We start from the raw sequence: 14,923 nt of genomic DNA, 5'->3' as shown, positions 1-14,923 counted from the left end.
GAGAACATTAGGTATAAAGTTTGCACGCCACCAAGGCTCGCTGTGTTTTTTTTTTTTCCTGGCACAGAGCCTTTCCGTACACAAAAAAAAAAAAAAGCGCAGTTGTTAATATCCAGCTCGACACGTAAAGCTTGCAAAGCTGCAAAAATCTGCTTTTGCTCTTTTTTTTCCCCTCTCTCTCTCGCTCTCTTTCTGCAAAATGAGAGCAGGAGGCATGTACGAGTGGGAACTAATAAAATCGCACCCAAGTTTCCCCGTCTAATTTATCATAAACAGACACGAGCAAAGCAGCTTTGTGCGGGATTAGAAGCTTCATTCTGCAGCGCTCGCTGCCGAGGGATGATTACACAGGGCCCCCCCCCACAAAAAAAAAATCTGCATTGTCTCTTTAAGATAGAGGTCGGCGCAAAAAAAAAAAAAAAAAAAAAAAATGCAGACGGAAAGAGAGCAAGGAAGAAAAAGAAAGAATGAGAGAGCCATTGCCTGTGCTCTTCCCCCACCAAAAACCCCGAGGCCTCTGGTGTGTATACTAACCACAAGCCTTTGAGTGCCTCATGTATTTACAAACTGAGGCATGTTGGAATCAAAGGGGATACCACATGACATAATTCACATTAAAATGTCAGCAGGCTGACAATTTATAGAGCCAATCTGCGGAAGGTGAGGAGCAGTAAAGCCCGGGTAATTGTTTAATGCCTACTTAAACCAACGGTGGCTTTGCCTTAGGGAAAAGCATCACGTGCTGCTGTGGAGCTGTCAGCCGGCATGTGCCAAGGGGGACTGGAGTGGTGCCAGTCCAGAGATAACAGCTTTCACTTGTAGCGGAGTCGGGGCCCATTACATGGCGAGAGCCGACACTCCACCTTCCCCACTAGACAAACAGAAGCTCCCCATATGGTTGCAAGCTGCCAGTTTCCAGCGCCTGCATTTTGTTAGTTTTATGCGGCCTATCTGTCAGAGCGGTCCCCGAAGGCCTGAGCCTTGTCATTCCCCAGTCTATTGGATATGACAAACGTGAAGGAACGTTGCCAGGAGAAGAAACACTGAGCAGACGCGGATATAAAAAGGAGAAGTATCCTAACGAGCTCGGTAAAGTCCCGGCTCGGACCTCCGAAACCAGAACTGGTAGCCGTATCAATCTGAGGAATGTGGCACGTTGGGACTCGCGAAGGTCTGCGTACGTTCAGCGACACCTCCTCCTCTTCCTCCCTGCTACCTCATTAACTGAAACACATTAAAACAAGTGTGCTTTGGGACCAGAAAATGAGACTGTTAAACCAGGCTCCTCTAATCCTCATCAACTGTGGGAAATGAGGTTGCATCAATTATGCTGAATCAACAGATCAACAGTTATTCCGCCACCGCTTTCCACGATGGAGCATTTCGCCGCTACTGAAATCATCCCGAAATGTCGCCAAGGCTGAGACCCGTGGCGGCACCAGGCCAGACGTTGCACATTTTACAGAGTCGTTTCTCCTAAACCGTTTGCCGTTTATGGTCGCTCATATGGTCGACGACGAAGTCTCATTTTAAAACGACAAACTATGGACAAAGCCGATGTGATCTGTGGTCTCGTTTGAGTTTCCATTGGTGGGGAGCAAATTTGTCTTTTCAATGACAGCTAAAAAAAAAAATCCAATGTGGCTCATCAACTTTTCAAAAGATGTCGGTCAGCATATCCTACACTTGCTCGGCTCATGGAAAAGGAAAAATGGTGGGCAAGTAATGGTTTTAAGACTCCTTCTGGCACTTTAGAAAATATCAAATGTTTGTGTTTTTTTTTTTTTGCTTTTTAAAGCTCCTGAAAGTTTTAGCTTTAAAAAAAAAAAAAAAAAAGGCACTAAAAATGTAAATCGTGTCCAAATTCTCCTTTAACATTTTTTATTTTTTGGGTTGTTCATTTGCTTTGCAAGCACAAAAGTTAGGACACTTTCTAACTAGTCTTCATTACAAATTTTCTGTAATTTCTCTGCTGTCGAGTGGAAATCCTGTATCTAGCTGAATGATTTGGCAAAAAATTATAGAAATCCATAGTAACACAAAAAACTGCATTTTTTTTCCAGGTGTCCATAGACTTTAAGGACTGAGCCACCTCAGTGGTCAAGATACCATCAGTTGAGCGTAAAGGGAACCTCTCAGATTCATGCTGCCCAAACAACGGCCAACATATATCAGAGCCCGGCTGCTCAGTTTCAGCCAGGCATGTTTTACAAACTTCGAAAAGCTGGACAGGAACTATAAGGCGAGCCCCCCCCCCCCCCCCCAATTACTTTGGCGAGGGACTTCCCTCCGCCTCGTTCCACTTAATTACTTGGTCTCTTCCATGTGTATATAGGAAAAGATCGGTCAATCAACTGAAGCAGGGCAAGCGAGAAGCCAGCTGGGTGGCACATCGGACTAGTCAGGTCTCTTCCTATAGTCCTTTGCTGGCAGGAGAACTTTCGTGGTGCAAAATTGTCCAAGAGCAAGCTGATTACCAAAAGAATTATCAGTCACTGTGGAAGCTCTATGGAGATGTCTGGCTAGAAGGTTAAGAGCACCACTGGTAAAATTGGGGAAAGCTCTTCTCTAGCGCTGTAGGTCGATGCACATTGCTCAGAGGTAATCATTACACACACACACACAGATCTATACATGGCAGCAGGTGGTGAACAACCTCTATTCTTTTCATAATCCTTAAAAAGCAAGGGGAATACCCGCACAGACGTCTTTACCAATTACACTAGAAAATGCACCTTAACCTATGACATAGCAATATAACATATGCGATATATCTGCTGTAAAACAGTGAGAAATTAGCTATAGCAAATACAGTTATCCATCTGGATCTAGGTCGGAAACACTTAAAAAAGCTTCATCCTGAACCTCATCGAATCAATGATAAACTGCAGCCTGCTAGACGGTAGATCAGGAGGCGGCCATCACTCACATCAACATAAAATGGCCAAAAAAACAACAAGCAGGCGTTCATATGGAGAAAACAATAAGAGCGGCGCAGAGACTAAGCACAATGCAATCCAAAGCCAAATAATTAGAGTCATTTCTACAGAACAGTACAAGGGCACATAGGGGGTCTCTGTGCTCAGAAGTGAGCCCACAATAGCTCCCAGGGCCCTATATTTTCATTTCTACACACTGCGTAATTGGCCTTTGTTTTAACATGTTCTTACCCTGCTAGCGCTCTACTTACTCTGAATTTAAGCATTTTTTTAAATGGGTGGTCCAGCTTGGTATACCACTTCCCAAACATCCCATTCTGAGTGAATAGATCTGTTCACTGTTTAGGATGACTGTCTCTTGAGCAGAGGAACAGTCTTAGGGCTTGTTTCCATTTGCAAGAAACACGTCCGTATCTCGCATGTGGAAACCAAGCTGTGGCGCCGGCACTCCAGAGCGGAGTGTGCGGCCGCATAGGAACACATGGAGCTGCACGCTCCGCTCCAAAGTGCCGGCGCCAGAGCTTGGTTTCCACATGCGAGATACGGACGTGTTTCTCGCAAATGGAAACAAGCCCTTAAGGAGCATCTCTGGTTTCCGGAGAACTTGGGCTGACCAACAGTACACCACTGATTTGAATGGGTGCTGTGTAATGCTTAATTTGCCCTGTGGTGGCGCTGCAGAAAAATGAAACACATAAGGCCCATTAACCCTGCACAGTTTCTGGGAGTCATCATTTCCCAAAAATTGAGTAGGCTGCTGATCACCCGACGAACAAGCAGAACACTTGATCGTCGGGTGAAATAATTTTTTTGTGCTGGACAGAAGATCATCTTTCTCAGCAGCGCATCGTCCTGTGAAAACTTGACTTGTGCTGCCGAGATAAATGTCAGCCTATGCGCACTGATTAATTTATTACAGATCTGTAGCCGGGTATAGAGTTGGAAAAAGATTTAATTAAAAATGACCATGTTGCCAACCGGCATTTGTGCCCTTACTCTAAGTCTAGCCAAAGATCACAGCAGTTATGGTCAACATATTAGTCTATCTAAGGCCGGGGTCACACTTGCGAGTTCAATGCGAGAAACTTAAGCGAGTCTCTCGCATCAATTCCCGGCACTGCCGCCGGCACTCGGGATCGGAGCGTTCAGCTGCATAGAAATACATGCAGCCGCAAACTCCGGTCCCGAATGCCGGCGGCATTGCCAGGAATTGATGCGAGAGACTCACACGAGTTTCTCGCATTGAACTCGCAAGTGTGACCCCGGCCTAACCAAGAGAGTATTCCACATCAAAAAACCCTTTAATAGAACGTGACGGCCATCACAACCATCTTTTATCAACGTAAAATTAATGTTCTCTCATTAACAAACCCCCACCAACAACAAAAAATGGCAATAACCAGAACAATAATGTAATATCGCATGATCTATAAAGATCCAAGGGCAGAAGATTAATCTAATCTCTCCTATGGATTGTATGGCCCGCTGAAGATTTTTCTCGCTCCTTATTAGATGGGTCAGCTCCGAAAGAAAGGCAAAACATCATTAGAGGCTGGATGCCGTCAGGGACCAAACAGGGATAAAAGCCAAATAACCAGAAAAGCAATGCAATATCACAAGATCTAAAAAGATCTGAGCGCAGAAAATTAATCTAATCTCTCCTATGGATTGCATGGCCCGCAGAAGATTTTTCTCGCTCCTTATTAGATGGTCAGTTCTGAAAGAAAGGCAAAACGTTATTAGGGGCTGGATGCTATCAGGGACCAAACAGGGATAAAAGCCCAGTGATTCAATATTCACCTTTAACCAAAACCAGATTGCTGCCTCTTTTTCAAGTTCTAAATTGTCTTTCCAGACGTGGCCCCTCGGACTGGTGCCCCCACTGATAGCCTTGCACTCCTGGATGCACACAGTCTTGTTTTGCACACTATTCTGGCATCTGGAGGGATTTTCGGTATCTGACAGTGTAGAAGTTGATTACATGCAGTTAACTCTGCTCTAACCTGATTATAGATGTGCCAGCCTAATGGATTACATTTGCAAGAGGAAACATAACATGCAATCAATCTCAATCCACCTCAGATGTGAACTCTTGGTCTGAGGACCACTCTCGTCCACGGCCTGCTCTCCCTCGCAGGAGTGTGGTCAAAGAGTCGGGGGAGATGGGGAGACGCCGCGCTGTGACATTCCCATTAAGCAGGGTGTAGGGGAGATGAGGGAGAGGTTAGTTTCCAGAGTGTGGATAGAAGGTAGGTGGAAGAAGCCAGACGAGATTTATGGGGAACTGTACCTGACCGTTCATACTAAAGCCATTATGGAATGATTAGAGAGGAGGGTGAGGCTTTAAGTCCAGTGAAAATCAATAAAAACGTCTGGAGGAATTCTATGGGGCGAGCAAAAGGCTATTTACGGGATTTTCACTGCCTTTATTCTTACAGCACCGAGCTGTTGGAGAGCTAGAACCTGGCCAGGAAAAGAGACTGAGACGTGATGGGACAATGGGATGGCAGAAATAAAAAGATATAAAAATATATTTCTACTATTATTTTTTGTATTATTTTAACCTCTTTAAAAAAAAAAATCCAGGGTGAAAAACCTAGAGTAGATTTCTACTTCAATTTAAAGTTTTTTTTAAAACATTCTCATGTACAAGCTGCAAAAATATCTGTAGTGTAATTGATGGGACCGGTAGGTTCAATATTCACAGCGTGTTAATATCTGATGGTGGTGTGAATTTCTCTATTTACTATCCGGCGTCCCCGCTTGTTCTATACATTGACATCCATAGCGGTAAAATGAAGCCGGGTGTGACCAGATTTTCCGTTCTATACTATGCACGCTGTCCATCTTCTCTGATAAGGAGACCTACTTTTCAATGCAATTTTAAAAGGGGTTTTACTTTGTAAATACAGTGTGTCCGTAAAGTCATGGTGCACTTTTGACCAGTCACTGGAAAGCAACAATAAACGATAGAAATGTGAAATCTGCTCCAAATAGAAGAAAAACTCTCCCAGTTTCATACTTATTCAGTGCAGTGCGATGTGGGCTCCATTTGTTGCCCCACACACATCCAAACGATAGCATAAGCTTGTGGTTGCATGAGGTCACAGACCTGAGAGTGTATTAATCAGAGTTCAGTTTATCAGGGGTTAATCTGACTGGGGGCTCAGCAACAGCTTAAATGAGTTTGTGTTTGATTGCTTCTTGTTATCTCTCCTCATGAACAGGTCTGATATGATTGTGCCAGAGAAAGGGCGCCAAAATGTAAACTATAAGGCCATGTGCACACGTTCAGTATTTTTCGCGTTTTTTTCGCTATAAAAACGTGAAAAAAAAAACGCAAAAAAAACGCTTACATATGCCTCCTATTATTTACAGTGTATTCCGCATTTCTTGTGCAAATGTTGCATTTTTTTCTGCGAAAAAAATCGCATCGCGGAAAAAAAAGCAACATGTTCATTAAATTTGCGGAATTGCGGGGATTCCGCACACCTGGGAATGCATTGATCTACTTACTTTCCGCATGTGGCTGTGCACACCATGCGGGAAGTAAGCAGATCATGTGCGGTTGGTACCCAGGGTGGAGGAGAGGAGACTCTCCTCCACGGACTGGGCACCATATAATTGGTAAAAAAATAAGAATTAAAATAAAAAATAGTGATATACTCACCTTCGATGGCCCCCGGAGTCTTCCCGCCTCTCAGCGGTGCATGCTGTCGCTTCTGTTCCTATAGATGGTGTGTGTGAAGGACCTGCGATGACGTCGCGGTCTTGTGATTGGTAGAGACCGGTCATGTGACCGCTCACGTGACCGCGACGTCATCGAAGGTCCTACACACACACACACACACCATCTATAGGAACGGACGCCACTGAGGAGGAGATCGGCTGTCTGCAGGTGAGTATAACCATTTTTTTTATTTTTTTTATTATTTTTAAACATTCTATCTTTTACTATTGATGCTGCATAGGCAGCCTCTATAGTAAAAAGTTGGTCACACTTGTCAAACACTATGTTTGACAAGTGTGACCAACCTGTCAGTTTGACAGAAAACTTTAGCATTCTGCAAGCTAATTACGCTTGCAAAATGCTAAAAAAAAAAAAACCGCGAAAAAAACGCAAAAAAAAAAAAAAAATGCGGATTTCTTGCAGAAAATTTCCGGTTTTCTTCAGGAAATTTCTGCAAGAAATCCTGACGTGTGCACACGTTGCGGATTCTGCTGCAGATTTTTCCGCAGCGGATTTGGAAAATCCGCAGTGCAAAACCACTGCGGTTTTCACTGCGGATTTTATCGCGGTTTCTTCTGAGGATTTGCAACTGCACTTTCCTATTGGTGCATGTTGAAAACCGCTGCGGAATCCGCAGAAAGAAGTGACATGCTGCGGAAAATAATCCGCTGCGTTTCCGCGCATGTGCACAGCGGCTTTTTTTCCCATAGGTTTACATGGTACTGTAAACTTTGGGAAAACTGCTGCGGATCCGCAGCGTCAAATCCGCTGCGGATCCGCAGCGTGTGCACATACCCTAAAAGTGCACCATGACTTTACGGACACACTGTATATTTTGCTGCTAGTCTGCCCATGTCGTACAGTGATTGATGAATCTGCATTTTGCAAAAACACACACTAATTTTGCTACTTTATTGGCTGATCACAACTGATCGAGTCAGGTCAAGCTGGAATAGACAATCACACCTCTAACAAAGGACCCATTTGGACTCAGTAATAAACCAAAATGTTCACGTCCACATACTGAATGCTGCTGTCTATCACCAAAAAATACCAACCACAGCACATAAAATATCTTTGCACTATCATTAGTCATCATGGTCATTGCCCGAGTAGAGCAAAGGACTAACAATCCTGTGCACGATTCCCTTATCGCGTTTACGTGGGTATTTTACCTTGTACAGCTTGAGGCTGGCCTCATGTCTGGCGTTCACAGTGTGCAAACGGAGCTTGTCCAGGCTGTTGGTGTAATAGTCGCAGGCGTTGCACTTGAGATGCACTGGGTTCCCAATGGCAACACATTTCAACCTCCACTCGTTGGCTTTGCCCCCTTCTTTGATATGAGCCACAAGCTGGTACTTCTGAACGTGCTTGTCTGTTTTACAATGCAGCTGAAAATTGGCCTTCAGCTGAGTGTTATATCGACATAAATTACACTGGTAACAATCTCCCACCACCGACTTCCATTCTTCTTCAGGCAGGTTGCGCTCCGCTCCCATATGGAGGCCAAGCATGTCCAAGTTATCCGTAGTGAAGCGGTTACACACTGCACACTGGAAAAGTTTCAAGGAAGGGTCGTTTGTTTGCGTGAAACTCTCACCCAGGTTCATGAGTTCCTCCGACACCAGCTGTCCACCTCCCAGCCGCATGTCCAATGGGATTTCTCCTCCTACTTACAAATAAACAAAAATAAGAAATTGTCATAGCTGAAAACTGAATAAACAATCCAAATCAAAAATTACTTTCCTGCATCTATGTATCCCTAGATATCACATGCAATGATAATCTAAAACATAACAACTTGCCTAATGGAGTCCAAGTCCCTCAAGTAGTGACAATACAGCTCTGACCCGCCAAGCCATGAAATCCACAAGACCTCTGTAGAGATCCAACATTTGGGGAACGGTAGCTCATGTGGCATCAGGATGATCTAGCCTTTTTTCCACAATCAAATCAATAAGTCTTTGGCCTTTAATCAGACATCTATGAAAAACAGTCCAAGTACGAATTGCAAAGCTTGGATCTGCCATGGGTCTTTTGACCTGAACTTGACTGCCTCAAGCTAGGGTTGGTAGATCTTCGGCCAGACCGTAAATTGTGGTCCGTACAAAAGACCGTGTTTCACAGATGTCTGGATTGTCTCTGTCACCCGTTCACCATTTGTCCTTCCTTGAGCCATTCAAGACCTGCCTTTTTTGGAAATGCTCTGACCCAGTCGTTTAAGCCATCACAAGTTGGGCTTTGTCAAAGTTGCTCTTATCCTTACTCTTACCCATTTTTCTTATTTTTCTTGATTTCAACATATCAATCTCAAGAACTTGCTGCCTTGACACAAGCCAGTGTCATAATCCATGTCATCAACTTATTCAGACATCCTAAATTAACATCTAAGAACAGACTGAGATATACAGATCGGTTGTGGGTCTTCTGACCTAAATTTGACAGCCTCCTAGGCATATATGAGACTGTCAAGTTTGGGTCAGGAAACCCTCATCCAGTTTGTTTGTACACGGACCGTGTTTCATGGACATGTAAATTAGACCCTAATGTGTCAATTCATAGATATTTTTATTTGTAATGTCTAATACTTCCAATATTGGCTGGTTCTGGTCATCTGCGTCTTCATGGCCCAAAATCAAAATTTCCCCAGTGTTATTTAATAATTTCAGTACATCTGAAACCACAAAGATCTTTTCTGAAGTTCATAAGCGGGTTGTTACCATCTGTGGCTAATAAGCATCTCAGCGAGGTTCAACAAGGGGGAACAATGGTGTCTAAAGCCCGAGAGCTCAACTCTCGACTGTGACTACTGTACATTATCATTCCCAGACTGTTAATGTGCAATCGCAGTTAAAGCTCTATGGAATCTCAAGAATACGTCTGACGTGTAAAATAAACAGAAAGGTGTAGATAAAATCAGATTTTCATCATAAAAGTGAACGCCATGTTAAATGGAGTCCAGGACCCACTCTCTCAGCAGCGTACATATCCATCGAAGTTGGCCTGTGTTTATCGTATGGCCAAACCAGGCACATGCTTAGGGCAGCTGGTTAACTTTAGTCGTCATAGTTCTTCTACTTGGTCTACACTTGTCACATCCGCAGCCCTTGGCGGTTGATGAAACTTGCATTATATAGAAAATGCAAACATTTTCTTATTTTGCATGTAAACCCACCCAAAAAAATTAGCAATATTTTCTATCACTAGTTGACCATAGCTAATTCAGAACAAATGATGATATATGGTCCGACAAAGTATAATGCAAAAATATAAACTTTATTAGGTGATAATAAAAACCAAGTGAGAGGAGGGACAATTAGTGACACTACAAAGGTTGTATAGATAACAGGGGGCGCGTGCCCAGGAAGAACCGTCCACTGAAGAGATAGTAATATATTAATATACTTGCTATAGGAAAAAAATCAGCAAAAGAGAAAAACAATAGATAAAAAACAAAATAAACATAACAAAAATATGCCTATAAGCGAAATAGCCATGTGGGAAACTGCACTGCGGACAGCCTTTAAGCAACACCTATGCGCCGATAGTGGAAGTATAAATACCATAACACGGCCACAAAAAAGGCACCCATCCACTATCACAAGCTAAAAACATGTGCAAAGAGTATAAGCAATGTATGAATTATCGCTGCCGCAGAGTACCCACCGCACAGAGGACTGAGACTCCTGGGGACGCGCCTCCGCCCCTAGTTGACCATGAAGCATGCAAGATCATTCCAGCCATGTGCAAATCAAATCATCACTTCTTACCTACGGTGGGAGCCATCCCTGGCATAGGACTGGTAGGATCTAGCTGGAACCCACCCATTATATACTGTGACTCATTCGCTGGGCTGTCCATCTTCAGATTCATGTTTTGTGCTAGGTAGAAATGATAGAGATCGGCTTCAGCAGGAGAGGGTAGGCTGCTGATGCCTAAGTGCCTGTTGTGTTGGATTTGGGTCATGTTTTGCTGAAGCAGCATCATGTTGTGCATGTGCTTCTCACTGGTCATGTGGATGCGCAGGTTCCTAGCAACATTGGTTTCGTAATCGCACACTTCACAACGCCAGGTGGGTTTGGTTTTTGGTTTGGTAGGTGAAGGGGCCCCGCAAGAGTTACTAATGTTGGAAGCAGCAGCCGCCGCTGCAGTGGCAGCAGCAACCGCAACCCCGGCAGTGTGGCTGAAAACTTGGTCGCTCCCTCCATTCTGTAGGTTCTGCATGTTGTTTAGATGCTTGTCCGACTGCATATGAATACTGAGATTGCCTTTGGTAGTGGTGGAGTAGTTACAGACCTCACAGCGGAAAGGCTTGTAACCACAGGTGTAGCTCTCTCCCCGGGCAAGACGGGGATGAGACTGCCCAGATTTGCAGTAGGCGCAAGAACCACCCGGCTCAGGGTGCTTTTCTTTCATGTGTGCTTCCAACGTCTGCTGGTATTTGTAATGCCAGTTACACTTTGGACACTTAAGAGTCTTACATGAGTTCCGAGAGTGCATCATGGTCATGTGTCCACCAAGCGAGCGCGAAGAGCCCAGTACAGTGTCACACTTTGGACACTCCACACCACTCCCAGAAGGGCAATCCCCTACACCAAGCTCACAGGGGTTATCAGCATGCTGGTGGTGGGTGGCAAAGCTTCCATCCTCTCCCTCTGCACTTTCATTTGGTTCAGATGCTGTGGTATTGTCACGATTGGCACTTTCATCAACAAAGTCCAATTTCCTCCCTCCCCCCACCATACTGGCATCAACGCCATCACTGTTAAAGCTTAAATGGTTCCTCCTGTTTGCACCATCAAAGACAACAAAGGAAGAAGAACATGTAGAAGGTGTGCCCCTTGCCATAGGCTGGGTCACATTAGGCATTAAATTAGAAATACTTTGGTTTGTGAGAGCCAGGTCCTTTTTGCCGCTGCTCTCGGCAAACACCCCAGACTCGTCCTGAGGCCTGTCCACAAAGTCATCCTCAAGCCCGTGTGGAAACAGTGCTTTGCAATCCTCCCCTTCCTCATCACATTCCTCCTCCATCTCTTCTTCTTCCAACTCCTCCTCCTCATCATCATCCACCTCCATCCTTTCCGATAAGTCCTCTTGTACTCCCATCGAGTGCTTCTCAAGCTCCAACATTTCGGGTTCCTTACTAGAGGAAGGTTTGGTTGTACAAGAGCCTGAGGAACTTAAAGAGACCGGGTTTATGGTGGTGTTAAAAGAGGAGTTGGTCAACCCTCCAAGATTAAGCAGGGTATTTTGAGACACAACATTGGGCTGTGCCTGCTCTGCCCCACTGGAAGTAGTGTCATTTTCTTTTAGAAGTGCTAGGCTAGCCTGCAAGGCTTCATCGCCATCCATGCGAATGCCACTAAATTTTCCATAAAAACTATTACCAGGTCCAGTAGTGTTGGCAGAAGAAACTAAGGGATGCTGAAAACTTTTGTTTTTTGGTTCCAGAAAACTAACAAGAGGTTCCTTATCTTTTCCAATCCCTTGAATGATGGCAGAAATGTTCTTGTTACTAAGAATCTTGCGCTCATCCTCACTTAGAGTCATTCTATGGTCATGCACAGCATGGGTCACAAACGACCGCACGTAGCCAAAGGAAAGTTTGCACAAAAAACACATTAGAATTGGTTTTCTCTTACCATACAGTACAAAGCCATCATATTTGGACAGATCTACATTGTTGGGTACATCTTTGGATACACATGAGCTTTTGGCAGAACCGTCACTGTTTAGGTAATCCTTGTTGCTTTTGTGGCGCACGTCAAAAACACGGAAGCTGTGCAGGACGGGACTTACACCCGCAAGGGTTGAGGTATCCAGGAAAGATTTGTCAGAATTCTCAAACCACTTCCTGAAAGACGAGGCTATGTGGAAAGTATTAATAATTTGGGGGTAAGAAGGGCCCACCGAGGATGTCTCCTCAGATTTCCCTGTTGAATTAGGCAAGGAATTTTTGTAGAGAGAAAGAAGAGCCTCGCTTGGGGTACTCTCGCAGGCTTCACCGCTTTGGATCAGCTGGCTGACACTTTCCACTATATAAGCAGAGCCATCAGGTTGATAAACTATTTCACCTGCCAAATTCTCAACGTCACTCTCCTCCTCCCCTTCCTCGCTAACATCGCTTTCACTGTCCTCCTTCAGAGATGGCCGAGTACAAGGGCAGCGATGCTCCATATAGTCCTGTAAACTAGGAAAGGAGCACGAACATTCGTTGCAACAGACTAATCTGCTGGGAGACTGCGAGATGGCACCGGTTGGGATAGCGCTTTCAGGGACGCGTTCATTGAATGAGCCACTCAGACTTTCCAGAGACCCACGGCTTTCCATGTTGGGCTGCTCCATGCTGCCAGATCGGTCGAGGTGGAGGGCGCTGTTGAGTTCAGTCCATTTTTTGTTTTGAGAAGCGCTGCATCCATTGTCCTTCCCAGCAATGACAGAAGTGTCACAGCCTTCCATGGCGAGCTCTGCGCGTAGAGTTCATTGCACCCAATACGGCTTGGACCTGCAAGAAAAAAAAAAAAGAAAAAAAATTAGACCAGGATGAATTGATAACATTTTTAATACAGCAACCGATTAAGTAAAATGCAACCTCATTGAGAAAACCACCCAAAATTGCATTGACTGGTGGTCTTCTTGTAGAGGGGTGATCTTCTCCTGCACGGATATAGTAGTACTGTCACGAGAAATCTTGTTTGGATAAGGGGTGATCTTCTCAAAGAGAAGTTTTGAAAAGGTTTTACTCTATTACTAATATCAAATGCATAACGTGTAAGTCTATAATAAGAATTTAAGTGATACATAGCTTGCTATGAAGGATCAAAAAGTCCAATTTATACAAAAAAAAAAAAAAAAGTTCACGACTATGGTTTCAAATGCCAAATTCACATGCAATTTCCCCGCAATGTTAGCCATTTGGACTTGGCTTGAGTGACTGACAGCTCAGTCCAGTAGAACTGGCAAGCCTAGAATGGGCGAAAGGGTTAACAGGCTAATTGCAAAATCAATGACATAAAAGCTTGGTAAGTTCCAGGAAGCTGTGGGAAGGGGAGGCAGCGAGAGGAGAGAAACACTTTGACTGGGCACTTGGGACTTGTTTATCGATGCAAAACCCGTTGTGCTCCCTTGGTCAAGGAGAGAAGAAAGGTCTAAAATTAAGTCCAGGTTCATCAATATGTGAACCCGAGAGTAGACTAATCGCTCTCCAGAACCAAAATGTTCCACTTGAACGCAACATATTTAGGACGAGACGAGAGGAAGATCTTGATGACTGAGGACGAGAAGCCATTCGGAACACACAACTATTTCCCGTGTGTTCCATATTCAGAAATTTGTGCCAGAGCACAAGAACTCGCCGTTCTGTAATACCCATGTCCGGCAATGCTTGCGAATATGCCTTATAGAGCCATCTGCCAGTTTCTTTTTACTGCTCCCTTTTTCCACATCTCTTAGCTTTCATCTCTTGCTCTGATTGTCAGTCAATAGGAGAGAGGCAGCTCTCACTTAAGGAAGCAGAAGTCAAACTCCCCTGGTCGATCAGCACTCTGTCTATAAAACATGTTTTCCCGTAAAATCAATGACCTCCAATCAGAATGCGGACATTGAAGGCAGTGTGTTCCTCGGCTGTGTGTTTTGCTTAAAGCCGGCAAGAAACCCTCTTCTAGTGGCTGAAAATCTGACACAGCAAAAAAAATTAACAAAAAAAAGACTACCCACATTTCCGAAGCACTAGTATAAAAAAAAGCCAACAATAACAGTCAAAGACAATTCAAGTCTATATGCAAAAAAAAAAGGTTCATGTCGCACCTGAACTTGACCACGGATCAACAGTCCAAATGGTGCTGTCAACAGGTTGGAAACTTGTGCCGTAATCAAAGTGCCGCCTGTCAAATAATCATTACATGGTAATAAAGGCACGAGATGACTTCTGATCCGTTCTCATTTATATAAATATCCCCCGACTGAACACATGTGTACCACTCGTGGCAGCGTGCCAATGCTGGGCAGGAAACAATTTTACGGGAAAAAAAAGAAAACACAATAGCGCTAAACAAATGCACAAGGAGGAGGTGGGACCGTGCCACCCTGACATCCTCAGGATTAAATCTGAACAGTGGCATGGTGTAATCTGAAATTGTTAATTAGAACAGTGTTAATTAGGCAGTTTGCTCACAAGAGGCAGGTTGGCAACACACCAAAAAAAGAAAATAAGGCCCGTAAGGAATAGAAAAATGTCACAAAAAAAGGGGAAAAA

At 44.2% G+C, this 14,923-nt stretch overlaps 1 protein-coding gene across 6 annotated transcripts in view; it reads right to left on the bottom strand.

Moving 5' to 3' along the window:
* ZFHX3 (zinc finger homeobox 3) overlaps positions 1-14,923 on the bottom strand; it is a 124,100-nt gene that overhangs the window by 46,497 nt on the left and 62,680 nt on the right. For 5 of the 6 annotated variants that reach the window (XM_077288535.1, XM_077288537.1, XM_077288532.1 and 2 more), the window contains exons 2-3: positions 10,440-13,174; positions 7,845-8,341 (exon numbers count right to left, since the gene is read on the bottom strand). In XM_077288535.1, coding sequence (XP_077144650.1) covers positions 7,845-8,341; positions 10,440-13,128 — 3,186 coding nt within the window. In that variant the 5' untranslated portion in view covers positions 13,129-13,174. The remainder of the gene's footprint in view (positions 1-7,844; positions 8,342-10,439; positions 13,175-14,923) is intronic. The other variant, XM_077288536.1, reaches the window with a different exon arrangement.

Source organism: Ranitomeya variabilis, chromosome 2 (genome assembly GCF_051348905.1).
Source record: "Ranitomeya variabilis isolate aRanVar5 chromosome 2, aRanVar5.hap1, whole genome shotgun sequence".
NCBI classification, from domain to species: Eukaryota; Metazoa; Chordata; class Amphibia; order Anura; family Dendrobatidae; genus Ranitomeya; species Ranitomeya variabilis.
This window is presented reverse-complemented; position numbering and strand designations above follow the sequence as displayed.